The following is a 20,512-nucleotide window of genomic DNA, read 5'->3' as shown; positions in this document are numbered from 1 at the left end:
CTAACCGGTTTGGCTCAGTGGATAGAGCATCAGCCTGTGGACTCAAGGGTCCCAGGTTTGATTCCGGTCAAGGGCATGTACCTTGGTTGCAGGCACATACCCAGCAGGGAGTGTGCAGGAGGCAGCTGATCGATGTTTCTCTCTCATCGATGTTTCTAACTCTCTATCCCTCTCCCTTCTTCTCTGTAAAAATTTCATTAAATATATTTAAAAAATAGATGTAGACTATTGTCAGTGAGGAAAAAGAAGGAATGTGTGTACATTTAATATAATCACATTGTTTTCCCCACCTCCCAGGTTTTTATTAAATCCATGGTATGTCCTACAAACACGGATTCTCAGAATCATGGAACTAGCAGCTCTAACCCAGCCTGCTTAGGTGCTTGGAATTTCCACCTTTAAGCTCTAGGGAGTTCTGGTTTCAATGGGAATGTTTCTCGAGAAATATAACACAATGACACATTTGAGTCTATTTTTTTTAAATGATAATAAATTACCAGATAAGATTAGCCAATCCCAGAAAACAAGTGCCTGAGAGAATGAAAGAGGAAATCTTTTTTTTTTTTTACGGAGATGGGGGGCGGAGAGGGACAGGGTGGGGAAGGCAAGGAAGCAGGATTCTGAGCACCCCGAACTGGACTGATGAAATTGAGGGACAAATTAAGAGAATAGGGGTGCATTGAAGGCAAATTTTCACAATGGCCCGCACTATTCCAACTAACAGGAACTAATGTATTCCAGTGAACATCAGGCTTACTGGTAAACCCAGCACTGCATACCAGTTGGTTCCTAATAACACCCATTTCAGATCTTTCATCATTTTTCATGTTTGATCCTTAAAAGCAGCCTCCACAAAAAGAGAAATGAAACCACTAATTGAATATTTATATTCCTGACGTAAAATAAAATTACTTTGCCAAGTGTTTCAGCCAACTGTTGACAGAAAATTAAACCAAAATTCTTGGGGGACTGAATTTTCTGACAAGTTTTAGATTTCAGCGTCCCATGCTTTCAGGCAAAGTAGGATAATAGGAGCTGTATTTGGCATTAAACCAACTCCTTCCCTTCCAGTGAAGGGTCTTTGTTCCAGTTACAAGTGACTCATTAGGTTACCTCAGTTCAGTCCCTTCACCAAAGTGGGTCTTGGTTTCTCCATTCATTCCTGATAACACGGATGAAAGATCTGGGTAAGGAGTAGCATTTTAGGAGAATTTGGCGTTCACATGATGATGAAATCTATGACAAAATTCTCCTAATTCTCCTTGTAGTTTTAGCCCACAGTTTCCAGTGTCTTCTCAGAACCGGCCCCGAGAGCAGCCTGGAAGGTTCAAACACTACTCTTCAGTAATCTCACAGCTCAGCCAAGGGTTGTAAAATTTGAGGCAGGATTCGAAGCTGCCCCGCAATGACTGAACTGCCACACTTAACATAAGGCCGCTTCAAAATGTGTTTCACAGGATTTTCCTTTTCAGCAGAGCACAATGCCGGGAAAAGAACAATGGTGCGACGGACGCAGAACGTTCGATCTCAGTTTGATCCAAGGTTGCCATGCTCTGAAATCCATACCCTCTCAGAATTACACCGTGGCTGTCGCTTGATCTTAAGGCTCATAAACTGTTGGTCCCCTTCCCAACTGTCACATCTGCCTCTCTTTAATCGGGTTTCTCCTGCCCCCTCCCCACTGTCTTGGGCGGCCCCTCTTCTTCATTGTGTGGGCGAAGCACATGGGCGGAGGCACAGGCCCACAGGCCCCCCAATTCCAAGAGGTCACCTGTGCTCTTTGCAATGTGGTCCCTGATATGCGAAAGCTGTCACCATGGTGAAAACAGCACATAACTCAGAAACGCTCCAAAACACTCCACATAACCAGATTTCCTCTTTCCTCTCATGAGTCATGCTTTTTTTTCTCCTATGTGTCCGATAGATGTTAATAAATATTCCTTCCTCTTTGCAGAATCATGTTCATCTTGATAAGATCTATGGCAGAGATTAGAGTCCCTTGCAAGCTTTTGGGCACTCTTATCTCTTCAGCTTCAATTCATTCCACAAATCTTCCCACATTTTCTATCTCCTTTCAACACACGGAGTCTCTCCTTCTACACCTTCCCTCCTCTTCTACTCCTTCCTTCTGATTCACCACCAAGAAAATTCTTACTGGTCTTGCCCATGTGTTAAGTATGAGAAAGGGAAAATTATTCAGCCAGAGCCCTGATTTAGAAGGTGGAAAGGACAGTAAAAACTAGGGAAGGCCAAGACTAAGTATGCCTCCTCAGAGCGATCATCGTTCCAATAGAAGAATTATGGGAAAATGTGGGTGGAGCAAAATTGAGGGCTACCGACGACTCCTGCATCTGACTGCTACCACCTTGTCACAGTTGCTGGTAGGCAGGATGGCATAGGACCTACCTTGGGACAATCGGAAGGGGCAGATATACGCGTGGTCTTTCAGACTTGTTTCTCCCACTATTACATTCCTAGCTCATCAAGTCAGGGATAGACTCCAACCAGAAAAGGGGTCATGGATGCTACAGGAGGAGATGAGGGGGTTACAGCCTGAGAAATGAAAGACAGCAGGCAATTTCTGTTTCAAAGGAGCACCAAGGGAGAGCCATCCAAGCCCACATTCTGGCCCTGCCTGGGGCCCATGTTTGGCTAAGTGACAGGTGATTGCCATGTGTTTGTGAGGCTGGGGGATACAGACAGGGGCCCTGGGACTCAATCTTGTAGAATCTTTCCTGAGAGTAATGGTGTAATAGTTAAAACTTAACGGTGTGAACTTTGGAGTAAGACAGGCCCAGTGCCAGTCATGGCTCTGCCACTTACTCATTGCGCAGACACTGAGCAAATGACTTAAGCTTTTACACTGCAAAGCTTTTAAACTGCAAATGGAGTTGTTTTGAGGTTGAAATGGTAGGATGCATTTCAAACACCTAGCCTAGAGACTGGCATGTAGTAAAGGTTCAATAAGCATTGTTATTATTATTACTACTAGAGGCCCGGTGCATGAAATTCGTGCACTGGGGAGGGTGTCCCTCAGCCCGGCTTGCACCCTCTCTAATATGGGACCCCTCGGGGGATGTCCAACTGCAGGTTTAGGCCCGATTCCACAGGCCTAATCCTGCAGTTGGACATCCTTCTCACAATCTGGGACTGCTGGCTCCTAACCGCTCACCTACCTGCCTGATTGCCCCCTAACTGCTTCCTTGCTGGCCTGATTGACCCCTAACTGCTCCTCTGCGGGCCTGATTGCCCCCAAATACCCTCCCCTGCTGGCCTGATCACCCCCAAGGCTTTTATTAGTATAGATTCTTTTTAAATTTTATTTTATTGTTTAAAGTATTACAAATAGTAGTACATATATCTCCTTTTCCCCTCCCCTTGACCTTTCCCCAGCCTCCTCTACCCCCTCGCACATGCCCTCATCCCCCCCCCGCCAGTGTCTTGTGTCCATTAGTTGTGCTTTTACGCATGCATACAAGTCCTTCAGTTGATTATTATTATATTACTAGTTTGACTAGCCATTGTTTGGGTTTTGGCTGCTAAAAACATTTGTGAATAAGAAGAGTACACGTACCAGGAGGTTTGGATTTGGAAAAAATTCCAGCCCTCGGTTTCAAACCACCAGCACCAGCTTTGGGACCTTGGCCACTACTGACTCTGCTTTCCCTTTGCTGAAAAAGCGCCACCCCCCTCTCAGTCTCTGCAGGTTCTTACTGGAGAAAGAAGCGTATTTTCCTAATTTGAAATGTGAGCTACATGGCCTGACAGGTATACTTAAGCCTACAAGGGGATGATGGCGCAGAATATTTCAATCTGCTTCTCGTTTTAACCTTTCGAGGAAACGGGCCAAGTGGGGACCAGGCTGCCCTTCCCTCCACAGCTCAGGCATATCCACTGCCCAGGTGGCTGATAACCTATTCCACCTGGGCAGTGGACATCTCTGGATGAAGACAGTGGGTGACCACGTTATTTAATACGTAGTGTTATCTTCCTTGGAGTGATGACCTAAAAAGCCTCCTAATAAGGTCTGAGGGGGACACAGCCAGGGCAGTAATGGACTCGAAGTGATTGCTACACTGAAGTTCTACCTGAATGTGACGCCACCTGGGCACCTGGTGTGCAGAAATGAACAAGGGGAAATCCATCTAGACTGGCCTTGTTCCTGTGAACTTCAAGGTCGCAGGGCCACGGGGCCTGATGTCACCTGGGACCTGCCTCCCTCAGCCTGGGGTCCGGGGCTGGCAGGAACGCTGGGAGCGGGGTGGGAGGCTGTGACTGCTTCTTTTTTCTCGAAATCCCCGCGGGGGGCCTAGAATCATGGGCTCCCCTATGAGCTGATCACGTGCACAACCAAAGCTCTTCAAACCGGGCCCAGAGGCTGAGGTCCGCCGGGTGGTTTTTAGGGTTTTCTTTCTTTATTATTTCCCTTCTTGTTCTCCACAGTTGATTTTCTGCAGAAAAACGGCCGAGAAAAAAGAACCTATTTCATTTCCAGTTCCCATCACAGCGATTTCCACATGGATGTGACGTTGGCCCCCGCTTCCGAAATGCCCAGGTGACTCACGCGGGGACACCCCGCGGCGGGCGGGGCCACCCCGCGGGCGGTGCGGGGCGGGTGGACGGGGCGGGGCGGGGCACCGCTGGCCTGCTGCGCCCTCTGCCGGCCAGCAGCCCGGCCGCCAGCCGCTCTCCCCGCGCTGCGTCACGTGTCTGGAAAGTCCCCGGGTGGAAAGGTGGAAATCCCCACCGGGCTCCGCGATTAAACAGAAAGAGAGAACAGAGAACTGGCAGTCTGCAGCCTCTGCGGCGGCGAGTGCAGGGTGCTCAGAACCCGCGGGGGCGGAGCGGCGAGAGCGGCCCTGGGAGCGCGGCGGCGGCGGCGGCGGGCGCGATCCACACCCCCGGCCGGCCCAGCCAGTGAGCGCACCCGAGCCCGGCTGTCTATGGGGCGCCGCCTCCGCCTGGCTCCGACCCTTGCCTGCGGCGTTCGCCTGCCCTGACCTGGACTTGGGACTTCGGCAGAGGATCGCGCGGCCCTGGAGAGGTAACCGCCACGTCTCCGTGCTGCCGGCCCCGGCTTCTTTCTCCGGGCCGGGGCTGTGGGTGCGCATGCGGCAGCGACTCGCGGGCTGGACCGGTCGGCCTGGGCACTGGTTTTGCAGCGGTCCTGGAGGGCAGCTTGTCGGCCGTTTGTGCCCATTGTAGGTTTTGAAATGCTGGAAGTTAAGGTCACCGCGCCAGAGGTTGGGGTGACAGCCCTGGATTCCTCCAGCCGGCTGTGCCTTTCAGATTATGCAGAGAACTTAGAACTGCAGCCGACTGATGGAGAGTCGCCCCTGAGGCCACTTGGTCGGGTGGTCGTTGTTGCTTTGCTCTTTTTCGTGTCTTTTTCTTTTTCTTTTTTTGTGGAACCAAGGGCTGCATGCCCATGGCCACGTAGACCCTGCAGAATGCTGTGGCTTCTTCCAGATTGTGCAGAGCCAGCGCATCGGGGGTGTGATGCATCCGGGGCAACAAAACCCGGTGCGGGGCAGGGGGCTCAGTCAGCTAACCTTTCCAGGGAGGGTGTGCAGACACTCCAGAGAGTTCTGTGCAAGGGAGTCGGAGGTCCATCTTTTTCAATTGCATCATTGTAAGGCAAGTGTGCATGTAGACGTGGCCTGCGTTTGGGGGGCTCCAGTTTAGAACCCTCTGCAGGCCCCTGCCCCAGCCTCTACCCCACAGTCAGACAGTCTTTGTCAACCGGGGTCGTTCCACATCCTGCCACCTGGCCTCTCAGGAAAGCAGTGGTATTAAGTAAGGAAGGAGCTCAGCTCTCTTGGAGACCGCTTTGTTTTCAGTTCTCTCTGCCTTGGAACGCGGGCCTGGTCAAGTGTCTCGGGTAGCATTTTGGGAGAACCACACTCTTCATTCATTGGGCCCTCATGGCCCCGGGTATTGAGCAGTCAATCACGGCTCCTTTCTGGTCATCTAAAGTGCTTCTTTCGTTCTTGCAATTCTTGGTACAATTTTTTTGAATATTTGGAGGGGTACTTTCCAAAAATTCCATGAGGTATTTGTTGATAAAAGGTGAGATAATAGAAATGTTGAAGGTAATATTGTATGTCTTTGCCTATGAGGACAGTATAGTCATAGGTCAGAAAAACTTATTCTTTGATCTTTAGCGTGGAGACGTCCACGTACTGGGAACTTGGACAGTGGGTTTTGATTTAAGGAGGCAATCCTGCGGGCTGTGCAAGACTACACCTATGAATGAGATGACACTGGGCTAGCCAATATTAACATTTGCAAGTCTTGCATATGGTTTACAGCTCTCACTATTTGCAAGAGCTTTAGGTTCAGAAGAAAATAACAGAAGAGTCAGAAAAGCAAAAAGGGGCTCCATCTAGCTTTTTTAAAATCTTCCTGTTGCCCGTCTGTTTCCATCTGAAGCAGCAGGCATTGCAGTCACAGGCATGATGGTGTGTGAACAGCAAGGGGCAGGTGTTGGGAGACCTGGCTTCTAGGCACAGTTCTGCCCCTGGACCGTGTGGGACCTGAGCAGGACCTGTGCTTCTGTCGCCTTCGCTGCAGACTAAGGTGGCCGTGTGATTTCAAGAGGGGGCGGTAAGGTTGTCTTTGGTTTTTAACCCCAGCAATCAAGTACGACCTTTAGCAGATGAGCGGAGCGGACAGTGCTTGTTGAGTGATGGACAGGTGGCTAAATGACATCCTAAAAGAGACTTTTGCCATGCCACAAAGGGGAAGTCCTCGTGATGTTTTTGTACCTTCGTGGTGTCTGTAGTCCTGCTGTAATGCTGCCCACTTCTACCTGCAGAGAACAGTTGGCATCAGAGGACAGATCGCTATCTGACCCAGAGAGTGACTTCGCCCAGGCCTCCTCTGGCAATCAGATTAGGAATTCTGATGCAAAACTACCACCAGAAAACTCCTCTGAAGCAACCTTGGGGTCATCTAGTCCAAATCTCTTTTTTGAACGGACCACAGAATTTAGACCCCCTTATCGATGGCTTCGCAGGAGTGGCTTCCGTAATATCTAGGTTTCTTTTCCCTCTTACATCGATTTAATTTCTTTATCTACTAGAGGCCTGGCAAATAGTCTGATGCAGGAGTAGGATTCACAATCACTATGAAACTTGCCAGGGAATATCTTCATTCTCTGAAACCATGTTTGTCTTCCTCTTGGAAATTAGAGGCACCCTACTAAGGGCCAGTGAGTGAGAGCTAGCTCTCCACGCTGCAAGATCCCACCTTGCGTCAGTTCACGCCATCCCACACTGTTGGCATGGGTTGTGGATGCTGGGTATTGCCCTCTTCCTCTTTCATATGTCCTGAGTGGCCACCTGGCTGTAATGTCTTTCCTCATCTGCTTCCAGCTGTTCATTTCCTTCCACCTGTTGATTAGGTTTGAAGATTTTAGGGTGAAGACAGGGTGGGAAATGTATCTGAGCGTTGGTACCTGGAGGAAGAGAATGAAATTTGGTTGGCAGTTGCATTGAAGTAATTGAGCTCCAGTGTCTGCTCTTCGAAGTGTAGAATTTATTATCCTACTGTTGTTGTTATTTCATTTCTTATTCTGATGTTTAAAGTTCTGTAATCAGGTTTGGAAAGACTGCTTGCTGATCATTTGCTCTTAAAATTACAAAGCATCTTGCTGGACATAGGCTTTTGTGTTGGTTATACAACATTCAGTTTTACCTCTATAAACATTATAATAAATTTATAAATAAACTCTTTGAAATATTTCTCTTTGGGGCTAAAGAGGAAACTCCAGTCAGATGCCTAGGGGATAGCATAAAATTGCAGGATTTTTCACAAAATATTTACTGTCTTTCCAATACAGGGTTATTCCCCTCCTCCTCCTCCTCCTCCACCTCCTCCTCCTCCTTCACAGTACCCACTCTCCGCCTTCCTTCTCTTGTTTAGACTAATCTTTAAAAGTGATGTAATTTAAAACAGTCCAGTGTGAGTTAATCTTTGAGGCCAGCTAGTATCCTGGGAGTAGAGGTGACTAAGATCTTTTGCCTACAGATTAGGGTAATGACAAGATCAAATGCTGGGGATTCCTGCGGGCAGGTATATAGGAATAGTATCAAAGTCGGGCTAACGGAATGGGTTTTCTTCCTCCCCTTCAGGTGCTGTGGAAGAACATGATGGCTGAGCAACTCCTTCCTCAAGCTTTGTATTTGAGCAATATGCGGAAAGCTGTGAAGATCAGAGAGAGAACTCCAGAAGATATATTTAAACCTACCAATGGAATCATTCATCATTTAAAATCCATGCACCGGTACACGCTGGAAATGTTTAGAACTTGCCAGTTTTGTCCACAATTTCGGGAGATCATCCACAAAGCTCTCATAGACAGAAACATCCAGGCCTCCCTGGAAAGTCAGAAGAAGCTCAACTGGTGTCGAGAAGTCAGGAAACTTGTAGCTTTGAAGACGAATGGTAAGACATGCTTTTGTCTGGTGTGTGTGTGTGTGTGTGTGTGTGTGTGTGTGTGTGTGTGTGTGTGTATGTGGCTTCCACAGTGCTGCGTCCCCATTCATTACATTTTAATAGCACTAGCCCAAACACAAATCTCTTGAGGCCTTTGACACCTTAGTATAGGAACTCTGTGGGGGCATGTGATGAAAGCAAGCTTGTTTTGTGAATATTTTTATTAAGGATATTTTCTAGTTGTGTAAATTAGACAGCAGAGTGCAATAAGGCTTGGGGAGTGCATTTCTAAACACCAGGCCCTTGTTAGGTGACTTACACATCTAATTTTTGTGACTGTTTAATCATCTGTAGAATTCACTTCCCTGGCCAGTAATGGAAGTATTAAAAGGCTTTAGTTCAAGAGGAAAGCATGGTGTGAAAACTGGTATTACTATTGTTTCCCACTGTCATTAGAGAACGTTTATGATGATGGTCTTACACTTCTTGGCTTGATGGCCTTTTATGGGTTAACCAATGAATGGCTGTTGAGGACAAAAGGGGCTCTGTTGTCTGCTCTTCCCTTAGCTAGGTTCTGTTGCTTATCATCCCATGATATGAACTAGAAAGGTATTTGAGATTTTTAACACTGATTTTGGACCTCTGCTTCATTATTTTTAGGGATAGTACTGAATTTCTTACAGTCTCTGCCCATCTGCACAATGGCCCTTTACCATTCGTAGCTGTTTCCTGCTCTGAGCTTTACTGTTTGGTTTTTTAAATTATTTCCTTTGAGCAAGAGTGTGCACATCCCAGAAACATCCAACCATACTGTTTCATGCAGATACAAAATTCCACTTTATGGACGTAGCTAATTATTACACTAAACGGTCCAAGATCAATTAAATGCTTATTGTTTAGGTAAGGGCAGGAATCTCAGGTCCTTAGGTCAGAGACAGTCCTAAACCATCCCAATCAAATAATACATTCATCCACATGCAGAAAATCCTGGTGGACGATGAGAGGATAGGAACATTAACTTAAGTAACTTAATTGATACATTAGCCTTGGCCATTTTTGGCTGGGGTAACTTGGTGTGACTGAGGTTGTGGGTTTTTCTGCTTTGCTTCTGGAGGGTCTTGTACATCATCTCAACATCTTGCTTGTATTTTTGAAGCATAGATTCTTAGAAACACAGAAAAAAAAAACTGGGGATTGCTAGTGTTACCATTGTTCTTGGCATTAAATCAAGTGATGCATAGAAGTAGGTAATTATGTTAAGTCATCATCAAGGGGTTTATATTCCTGACAGCTTGTGGTTTTAACTCTCTCCCTTTTTGTTACAAAAAAAAAAAAAAAGAGATGGAGTCAATTTGGGGAGAGTTGGAAACAGAGATTCTGCCAAATTAGAAATGTGGCAGAAAGAGGAAAACCTTATTTTCATTAACTGACATTTTAGGTTTAACTGGCTCTATTTCCTTAAGAAAATAATGGAATATAAAGAGTAAACATGTGTTTGGCAAAGATTTGTCATTTAAATCAATGAGGATTCACCCTACAAGAAAACTACAAAAGCCAATGCATTTTGATAACATTTTTCTGGAAACAGGGATTTTTAGGCTCAGAATCCTTTTATTTTCCAATTTCAAGAAAATGTCTTAAGATTCTGGAAAAGGAAGATATTTAGGGGATGGGGGAAGCCAATGACTTTTCCTCTTTGATTTTTATTAGCACCTTTTTTAAACAGCCTTCGTCCTATAGGTGGGTTCTACAAAATCAGTGGTCTGGGGAGGGGGTGATTCACAAGTTTGCATTTGAGGATATGAGACTGTGGTGAATGAGGAAGGGAGTAGGTGGCATAAAGTTGAAACTTCATGTGAAAAATTCCAGCGTCTATTGGCTGCAGCGATTTCACTTGTATAATGAGTAGCCCTATTCCAGCTCACCCTGACCACACCCACTTGGAAAGTCCAGGGTGCACTTCGCAGTTTAAATGTCTACACACCAGAACAAAAAGTACAATAGCTGTTGCTCAATTGCTAGTCAAATAACTTAGCACTGGGGAATTCCAGATGTTACTTAGGGAATTTTATACTGGTGCATCTCAATAAAGAACTGAAAGTAAGCACAACAAGAAGAAAAAAAGGCCTTATCTTTGCTCTAGATTTTGCAAAGGGGAAATTTCAACAGAATGCAAGTCGTTGCCACACTCCTGCCAAGACACAAGTGATCTTGTTCGTTCATTTGTTTGAATGCTTATGTAGTTAGTTTTTCTAAATGTGTAAATTGAAGGGATACTGGCTGTGGATATGTATTTCAGGAGTTTTGTTGTTGTTGTTGTTGTTGTTGTTTTACAGTTTGACTGTAATTAAAATTTGGTAAAATGTCAAAGAGCTTTATTGCCCTACTTATACAAAGCAAAGAGTTGAATTTTTCTTTTTAAAAACAATTGTGCACTCTCCAAAGAGATTAAGGAATAAATTTCTTATTATTAAACAGTCTTCCAAAATGTTTGGAGGTTGGGGAAAAATGCAGTCTCTTAAATTGTGGATTTTAGCCTATAAAATTTGTTACATAAAAGTAACAAATTAATGGAATAAAATTAGGTCTGTTTTTTGCTCAAAATTCTTAAAATGCCAGCCCTAAATTATTATTATTTTCTAAATGTAGGCATCCAAGCACCCTTTAACTTTTGAAAAGGACTGCAATTTCTAACAAGCATGTTCACATAAGGCATTTAAACGTAGATGAAATAATTACCAGTGACAGTAGATAATTGTGTTCTCAATCCCACTTTACAAACCAGGAGAGGAAACTCCCAGGCCCCAAAGCCTACAGTGGAATGGTCAAGTCATTTACCACTGAGTCATCGCCAGACCGTCCCTGTCTAGTGACTGGAGACAAGTGGCTTCCTGGTTTGTGCACGTTGCGCTGGGTCTACTCTGCTAGAGTCAGAAGGCAATATTGCCAGTGTCTTAGCCAGAACATCAAGGAATATTAGCCAGAACATCAAGTAAATGTTGCCAGTGTCTTAGCCAGACTTGAGAGATCATAATCCAATGCCCTCATTTCACAAAGAGGAAAAAGACTCAGAGAGATTAAGGAATTTCCCCCCAAGTCACCTAAATGAGTTAGGGCAGAGCTGGGCTGGACCAAGGTCCAGTGATTACCTGTCCCTGGCTCCTTTTGCTCTTTTAAGGATTTTTTTTTTTTCCTGTCATCATCTGTGAAATGTTATCAACCATTTGCATTTCTCCATGCCCCAGGGGGTCTCCCAGGAGAGCATGAGCACTCCTTTATTCTGAGATGCTTTGCTGGGTTTGTATGTGGATTGCTTGAATTTGCTTCTCTTAATGTCCTCAGGTGATGGAAACTGCCTCATGCATGCTGCTTCTCAGTACATGTGGGGTGTTCAGGACACGGACTTGGTCCTGAGGAAGGCACTCTTCAGCACTCTCAAGGAGACAGACACACGCAACTTTAAATTCCGCTGGCAGCTGGAGTCTCTGAAATCTCAGGAGTTTGTGGAAACGGGGCTTTGCTATGACACCCGGGTATGTTTTATTCCCCCATTAAGCCTCCACTGACAGAACTCCCTGGTGGGGGAAAGAGTACCTTAGGCCCGACCCTGCTCTCAGAAGCATATGATTTACTAGGTCACATGAGCTTGGCTAAGCAAAACATCGTCAATGGAAACCTCCTGTGGGATCAACTGAGGATTTTGTCACCGTTGGGAGACTCCAGGGTAGCAGATTCCCAGCTGTGTGTCTCTTAGCTTGAGGTTGATCATTCTGATCCCTGGCCTTCCCTGTGGCATTTTGGTAGTTTTTCAGTTTGATTGTCCTTTGCATGCTTTACTGAGCCAGCCAGTCAAATTCATACCTCGCCATTCTCAGTCACAAGTTTGGAATTTTTGCGTACATTTGGATGAGGGGCTTCAGTGTTATGCCTCATCAGGGATTTTTTTGAAACCAGGTGCTGTCCCTGTCATCCTCCCCCACTTCTGAGCTTGCCTTGTAATGGAAAATAGTAAGGGAAGAAAACCAAAATGGGGGGGGGGGGGAAGGGTGATCATTTGAATGATGATTTCCAGAAAGGGGAAAAGCAAGCCGAGTTATATAAATGAATAACCATAGAGTGTGTCAGAATGATTTTTTAATGCAGAGTACATTCAAACATTGTTCCCCTCCTGACCCCTCTCCCTTCAGAATTGGACTGATGAATGGGACAACCTTATCAAAATGGCATCCCCCGACACACCAGGGGCCCGAAGTGGCCTTCCGTATAATTCACTGGAAGAAGTACACATATTTGTCCTTTGCAACATCCTCAGAAGGCCGATCATTGTCATATCAGGTGAGTTGCCTACAGATCGCTTATTTGTATGTAAGTGCTTTTCAGTTTTAATGCTTTTACTCTTAGGAAAAAAATCTACACTGCCGAAGTTACAGGCAACAGTAGCTAAATGGAATTTGATGAGAGTCACCTGAGGGCCTTATTTTTTCTTTTTCTTTCAACAGACAAAATGCTGAGAAGTTTGGAATCGGGTTCCAATTTCGCTCCTTTGAAGGTGGGCGGAATTTATTTGCCTCTCCATTGGCCCGCCCAGGAATGCTACAGATACCCCATTGTTCTCGGCTACGACAGCCAACACTTTGTACCCCTGGTGACCTTGAAGGACAGTGGGCCTGGTGAGAAACCTGAGCATTCATTCACATTTGTAACTACTGGTAGATAGCGGTACACCCTGTTCCAACTGAATGTCAGGGTTTGCTCTTTTGCTCCTTCTTGAATTAGTCTCGTGGAAGTGTATTTTTATTTAAATACAGTACGCTATCTTTTGCTAGGTTTCCAATAGCAGTAATCATGATTCTCCCTTACCTTTTGTGTATGGCTTCAGGATTACTTTCAGCATGTTAGTTGCAAGTAGGAGATACATGTATATATCTTACTACTATCATCTATACTAATGAAAGGATAATATGCTAATTAGACTGGGTGACAGGACATCTTCCGGACGTCTGACTTCCTTCCGGACAGTTAGGGGGCGACCAAGCCGGCAGGGGGGCAGTTGGAGGGTGACTATGCCAGCAGGGGGGCAGTTACGGGGGGATCAGGCAGGCAGGCAAGCGAGCAGTTAGGAGCCAGCGGTCCTGGATTGTGAGAGGGATGTCCGACTGCCACGGGATCAGGCCTAAACCAGCAGTCGGACATCCCCCAAGGAGTCCCTGATTGGAGAGGGTGCAGGCCAGGCTGAGGGACCCCCTCCCTGTACACAAATTTCATGCACCGGGCCTCTAGTTTCTATTAATAAGTGACCAATTAAGGCACACAGATCCCTTAATCCAGTGCCTGGCATGGAGCTGGTAAATGTCTATCAGGTTGGTATTAGTATAACAGCTTAATGTGCACTAGGCACTTTGTAAGTGCTTTAGGCATATTGCTTTATTTCATTTTATCCTCACAGCATCTCTATGGGTTGTCAGCATTGGTAGCCTTATTTTACAATTGAGGCACTTGAAGCTCAGAGAGGGTAAATAACTTGCCTAATGTCACCGAATTTGGTAGTGGCAGAGTGAGGATTCGAACTCAGGTCAGTCTGATTCTGAAGTGTGGGAATTTAGCCAGCAAGATCTGCTGCCTCCACGCTGCTTTATATTCCGCAAGCTTCCTGGAAACAATGCATTTTATATTAGAGTTTAGCCGAGTTTGTTCTCCCATTTGAGTTTGTGGCTTGATCATAGTTTTCCACTCTATCATTGTGTCCTTTCTGCATTTTCAAATTTTAATCATTATGTGTATAGCCTCACACATCTCATTTAGCAGAATTATATTTGACTTATGTGTTATTTTTCCCCTCAGAAATCCGAGCCGTTCCACTTGTTAACAGAGAGCGAGGAAGATTTGAAGACTTGAAAGTCCACTTTTTGACAGATCCTGAAAACGAGATGAAGGAGAAGCTTTTGAAAGAGTACTTGATGGTGATAGAAATCCCAGTGCAAGGCTGGGACCATGGCACCACCCACTTGATTAATGCTGCAAAGTAAGCACTTTATCTTCACCGCTAACCTCTGTCCTCTTTAACCGTTTGTTATTCAGCCACATAAGCTGCTGCCACCCCAAAGCTCAACAGTCAAGTTTTTGAATGCAGTTTCCTCCAGTGTGAAACAAACTCAGGCTTGCCAGCGTCAGAGAGGCTCACCCGAGGCATTACTAACTGGTTTCAAATGAGAACAAGTAATTTACCTATCGTGATTTTCCTACACATAGGGATGCTCAGAGTCAGAATGGTGGCTTTTAAAAAAGTTTGTTTACATCACGGATACTTGTTTTTCTTAATTCCTCTAGTACTAGACTAGCAAGTGAAAATTCTTAGAAACAAGAGCCTTTTTTTCTTGACTTCTCGGTAAGGACAGACACACCAGACTCAGACTGAGTAGTAGAATGTGTTTATGTAGCAGCCACGTGATTTCACCACAAGGAAAAGGGAGGGGACACTCCGAGTGCACGCCGTACAGGTATCTAAATGCCAAACACTGGCTTTATCTTGAAGTGGTGCCTACTTCTTAGAACTGAAGTGCACAAGAGTTGACCTCCAAAGACCCAAGAGAATGTGTTTCCCAAAGTGGAGAGTAACAGATTACAGAGAGTCATACATAACGCCTAGGGGTTTGTCTGCCTCTGGGTACGGCTCATGGCCGTTCATTCCAGCAGAGACCAGGCGCCAGTTTAAAATTAATAACAGCAAAGTACAGAACACAGAGTGGCAAAGTCATTTGTACCATAAAGTAGACTAGTCCCAAAAGAACACCTGAGTAATCGTTCACTAGAAATTTGATCTCTGAGATGTTAGAAAGAAAACGTGACTTTTTAGAAGAGGCATAGAGCCATTAAGTGTAGCAGCAGCCCTGGAGGAGCCCTTTCTTTAGAGTTATCCACAATTCTGGATACACTGATTCAAGAAGACTGTGATTCCTGAAGTCATTAAGTACTGGACTGTGTAATGTTGGACTGTGTAATGTGCGAAGTCTTCACGATAGGCTTGCATCTCAATGTCTGGTTCTAGAATCCACATTCTAGGTTTGCTCTTATATTGCCGTACAAGAGTGTGTGTGTGTGTGTGTGTGTGTGTGTGTGTGTGTGTGTGTGCGTGTGTGTGTTTGCATGTGTATGAAGTCTCATATTTCTCCTTTCGGTCTTTAGGTTGGATGAAGCTAACTTACCAAAGGAAATAAACCTGGTCGATGATTACTTTGAACTTGTCCAGCACGAGTACAAGAAGTGGCAGGAGAACACGGAGCAGGGGCGGAGAGAGCTGCACGCCCAGCACGCTTTGGAGCCCTCCATGCCCCAGCTCTCTCTCATGGATGTAAAATGTGAAACACCCAACTGTCCTTTCTTCATGTCCGTGAACACCCAGCCTCTATGCCATGAATGCGCAGAGAGGCGGCAAAAGAACCAGCACAAATCCCCCAAGCTGAACCCCAAGCCAGGCCCGGACGTGGTGCTTGGAGCCTCTCGGGGCGAGGCCTACGAGCCCACGGCCTGGAGCCCCGAGGAGCCAGCTGGGGGGCCTCATTCGGCCCCTCCGACAGCACCCAGCCTCTTCCTATTCAGTGAGACCACGGCCATGAAGTGCAGGAGCCCCGGCTGCCCTTTCACGCTGAACGTGCAGCACAACGGATTCTGTGAGCGCTGCCACAATGCCCGGCAACTGAATGCAGGCCACACCTCGGCCAGCACGAGGCATTTAGACCCCGGTAAGTGCCGAGCCTGCCTCCAGGACGTCACCAGGACATTTAATGGGATCTGCAGCACTTGCTTCAAAAGGACTACGGCAGAGCCCGCCTCAACCCTCAGCTCCAGCATCCCTCCTTCCTGTCATCAGAGGTCCAAGTCCGACCCAGCACAGCTCATCCAGAGTCTCTCCCCCCATTCTTGCCACAGAGCTGGGAACGAGGCCCCCTCTGGCTGCTCTTCTCAGGCCACACGCGCTCCTGGGGACAGGACGGGGACGAGCAAGTGCAGGAAAGCTGGCTGCATGTATTTTGGGACTCCCGAAAACCAGGGCTTTTGCACGCTGTGTTTCATCGAGTACAGAGAAAATAAACGTGAGTGAAATGCTGGGTTTTTCTAACCCCTGTTTTGAAACCCCTACGTAGAAGGGTTTTGTTCTCGAACTTCAAGAAAGGAGGCCCTCTGGGCAGTGGGGTAGAATGTTACACAGAGGGACCGTCACGCTGGCTCTGCCAGCCACCCACAGAAGCAGAAGGCATGGAATGCCATGTTCCAAGTGCATCCTGTAGGGAGAGTGTATAGAATTAGCTTTCACAGGTTGGTCAGTGTTGTGTTTATAAGGTAGAGTTTAAACTAGACTTTTCTTGAAACTTTGGTATAACAGAGGAAACTCCGAATCTGAAGAGTAGCAGCTGGAGACAGGGACGTCTCTACTGACATTGTAAGAAACCATCTGCTAATTAGAAAGAAGGATGGGCAGTGAGTGTGTCTCTGTTCTGTTACTGTCCCTGACCAGTGGGCAAGTTCAAAGTGAGAGATTTGTAAAGTCAAAAATGTTTCAATGACAGCATTATCATTCTCTTAAAAGTTTGTTGAATTTATAAAAGGCTGCTCTCATGTAACTATGGAAGGCTGGCCTACTCTGTATTTGGACACTGTTTCTTTCTCTCAAGTCATCGTTTCTCTGTTTGGTGGCCCACATGTGGTACTGACTGGTATCAACTCTCTTCCAGATTTTGTTGCTGCCTCGGGGAAAGCAAGTGCCACAGCCTCCAGGTTCCAGAACGCAGTCCCCTGCCTGGGGCGGGAGTGTGGCACCCTCGGAAGCACCGTGTTTGAAGGGTACTGCCAGAAGTGTTTTATTGAAGCTCAAAATCAGAGATTTCATGAAGCAAAACGGACTGAAGAGCAGCTGGTAAGACATTTTGAGATACTCCCTTCTCTCCTTGCTGGAGCAACTACTATTGATTTGCATGGCCTACATAATAGTATATCTTAGAATTCATTTCAAAAAGCAAGTAAGATTAGCCATAGAATAAAACCTCTTAACGCCTCCCAAAGCCAGGTGGCTGTCACAGAGCTCTTGGAGTTATAGTAGAAGCACAAACACCTAAGTGGTCAGCAGATTTTCTGAAATAATCCTTTACCAAGAGGAGAGGGAGAAGGAGGCAGAGCACCCAGGTGCCTCCTGGATGGCATAGAAGAAAAGCAAACTTGGACTGATAGATGCTTCTCCTATTTAGGAATCTGTCTAAATAAACAATGGCAGTTGATTTGCCTAAACAGCGGTGAACTGGCCAGCATTTGCAGGCCTCCGGGTTAGGATTGGAGGCCTGTCTGGGGCCAGGTCTGCTTTTGTGGGGCTGAAGGAACAGTGCTGGGAGAGCTCCTGCTCACCGGCTGCACATGGGCCTCTGTTTCATTGCTCAGGCAGATGCTCTTCACCCCCAGAGCCTGGTCGCATTCACGCTGTCCTCTAAGACCCCTGGTGCTCTCCCTGAGAAATGTGAACCACAGTTCTCTCTGCTCTTTCCCCTCAGAGAACCAGCCAGCGCAGAGACGTGCCTCGAACCACACCGAGTGCCTCCAGGCCCAAGTGTGCCCGGGCCTCCTGCAAGAACATCCTGGCCTGTCGCAACGAGGAACTCTGCATGGAGTGCCAGCACCTCGGCCAGCGGGTGGGCCGGGGTGAGCCCGTTCCCGAAGAGCCCCCCAAACAGCGCTGCCGGGCCCCTGCCTGTGATCACTTTGGCAACGCCAAGTGCAATGGCTACTGTAACGAGTGCTTTCAGTTCAAGCAGATGTACAGCTAATGCGAACAGGTGAGCCAGCCCCAGCCATTAGCCAACATGGTGCTATCCTCTAAACACTCTGGTGCCACTGGAGTCGGTCCGGGCCTCAGGGGCTCGCGGTTGTCTTTGAGCAGGAGAGGAAAGATAAGCTCTTGGTCATGGCCTTGAGTTTGGTAACCGAGGAACAGTCCCAGGTGGCCTTGGAGCAGATGGTGTCGGATTCCTTCTGGGGCTCCTCCTCCGCCTCCTCTCCTGCAAGCAGAGGCCAGGAACTTGACGGACTTGGAATGCGCGCCAGGACTGCTTTGTCATCTTTCAAGAAAAGAGACAAGACGCAGTCAGAGCCACTCCACCTGCCTCCATCGGCACTGCTCAGAGGTGGGAAGCTGAGTCCTCGCAGCCCACGGGCCTCTGTGAGGAGGTTGAGAAGCTCAGGGAGAAGGGACATCTTCAGTGACAGTAGTTGGTGGTGTTTCCCTCCCTGCCTCACTCCTTTCCCTCGGACTGTGCTTCCGAGGCTGCTGAGACGACGTTCATACTGCAAAGCATTCAGCTGCTCCTTACAATATGCACCTTGTAGAAATCAGAATATCTTAGTGGGAAGATGTGTGCCTCTTGGTTATCACGGTCTTCGCTTCTAAACATGCTATCTTGAAACGAGGTGTGTATAAAAATGTGGACATACAATGCACCCTTGTGTATGAGGGATTCTTTTTTATTGTGTTGAAAAAAGAACGAGCCAGCACAGAGTCATGCCTCGAACCACACAGAGTGCCTCCAGGCCCAAGTGTAAGAAGACTGAACAATAATAACCTATTTTCTGGTTGTTGTTGGGCCACCGCGTGTACGTACAGCAGCTTTCATGAACTCAACCCGCTGCCTTGTCAAAGGTCCTATGTTTGGAGTTTACTTTATTTATTTTACTGCAAACTTTAAGGTTATTTAAATGAAGTTGTTTCTTATGCTCTGGGGAAAATGCCCTAGTGTCTTCTTGAGATAAAGATATTTGCTGTGGGACATGTTCTGGAGCCAGGCACGTTCCTGACTGCAGCAGGGGAGTCGGCCACTGATGCACTTCCCTTGCCTTCCCAAGGAAAGAAGGAATTGCCATCAGTAGTCAGTTTATTAAAATCTCATGCTTCTTCTTCATGAAACTGGCCAGAGCCACTTCCCAGCCACAATATAGAATTGTCTCTGACTATTCTACCTCCTTAGAGATAAGATTGGAAAGGAACAGGGATGGGATTGGAGAAGGTCACAGGGAAGATGTGGCCTTCAGTGATGGTTTTATTTGCTGTGTGAATGCCTTTCTGGGGCATAGGGCAGTGACCTCCTGTTCGTGAGTATGAGGAAATGTCTATCCTCTGCCTGTGGTTTCTATATGTGCTTTGTGTCACTGTCATACTTGTTCTAGAAAAAAATGGCAGGGGAAACACATTGTCCCCAGAGGTAAAGGCTGCCATTTTTTTTGGTCTGGACTAGTGCTCCCCTAGTCTTCAGTGTTTTCATCTATTCCTTTTAAGGTTCATATTTTAATATTTTGTGTATTGATATTCTCATTCTTAATGTGAAAACATGGAATTATTTATACTTGTTATGTAAAACATTTGGAATTTGCACATTTAGTTGTTTAAGTAGATTTCTGTTTACTCAGTTGGGTTTATTAAAAGTTTCCTAAATAATTGTAACTTTTCACAAAAGCCAATATTAAAAGATAAATTATTTAAGAGTAAATTTTGATGTTTTCTGTTTATATGTGATGAAAGGAAAAGGCCCAAATATTAAGACTACACTTCCCAAAAATCTTTATTTCAAGGAATAACTGGGCAGGGGATACATCTCTCACTCATGCATAATAAGGGAACTTTGCAAAAATAATAACTGTGTGAGGGTAAGACATCCGGTTTACCCGCAGGACTCCAGGGCCCGGATGAGAGTGGGAAAGGGCTGCCACTGCCAGTTCCCAGGAGGTGCTAGGGCCCTGTGCTCCTCCAAGGATTCCTGCCCTAAACCTTAATAATGTGCAGAAAGAGGAAACCAGAGGGAGGATCAGGGAGGCAGGAAGGAAAGAGAAATAGGAGGAGAAGAAGGAAAACTGGCAGCATCCGTGTGCTGGGCAATTATAAAAGGACACATTCTTCTACCTAAGGCAATAAAGGATTGATTCAGGAGGACCAGAAAGCTCCTGGACCCCTTTTTTTTGGGGGGGGGGGACGGGGGGGGAATAAGATTAATTTACAAGACAGTGGAGTATAATGAAGCCCCATACATCCATCATCCAGTTT

At 46.4% G+C, this 20,512-nt stretch overlaps 1 protein-coding gene across 1 annotated transcript; it reads left to right on the top strand.

Moving 5' to 3' along the window:
* The first annotated feature begins 4,800 nt into the window (after window positions 1-4,800).
* Window positions 4,801-19,955, top strand: TNFAIP3 (TNF alpha induced protein 3). Its single transcript, XM_008162006.3, has 9 exons — window positions 4,801-5,044; window positions 8,136-8,448; window positions 11,782-11,972; window positions 12,627-12,774; window positions 12,939-13,109; window positions 14,281-14,461; window positions 15,622-16,529; window positions 17,169-17,350; window positions 17,976-19,955. The coding sequence occupies exons 2-9, from the start codon at window positions 8,151-8,153 to the stop codon at window positions 18,246-18,248; spliced, it is 2,352 nt and encodes a 783-aa protein (XP_008160228.2). The 5' UTR covers window positions 4,801-5,044; window positions 8,136-8,150; the 3' UTR covers window positions 18,249-19,955.
* The last annotated feature ends 557 nt before the right edge of the window (window positions 19,956-20,512 follow it).

Source organism: Eptesicus fuscus, chromosome 10, assembly GCF_027574615.1.
Source record: "Eptesicus fuscus isolate TK198812 chromosome 10, DD_ASM_mEF_20220401, whole genome shotgun sequence".
In the NCBI taxonomy this organism is placed as follows: domain Eukaryota; kingdom Metazoa; phylum Chordata; class Mammalia; order Chiroptera; family Vespertilionidae; genus Eptesicus; species Eptesicus fuscus.
This window is presented reverse-complemented; position numbering and strand designations above follow the sequence as displayed.

What these genes read in the sequence shown, in the direction of transcription:
- TNFAIP3 (XM_008162006.3), top strand. Translation starts at nt 8,151, where the DNA reads ATGATGGCTGAGCAACTCCTTCCTCAAGCTTTGTATTTGAGCAATATG. An exon ending in TGTAGCTTTGAAGACGAATG is followed by an intron (nt 8,449 to 11,781) that starts GTAAGACATGCT and finishes TAATGTCCTCAG; the next exon opens with GTGATGGAAACTGCCTCATG. An exon ending in GCCGATCATTGTCATATCAG is followed by an intron (nt 12,775 to 12,938) that starts GTGAGTTGCCTA and finishes TTCTTTCAACAG; the next exon opens with ACAAAATGCTGAGAAGTTTG.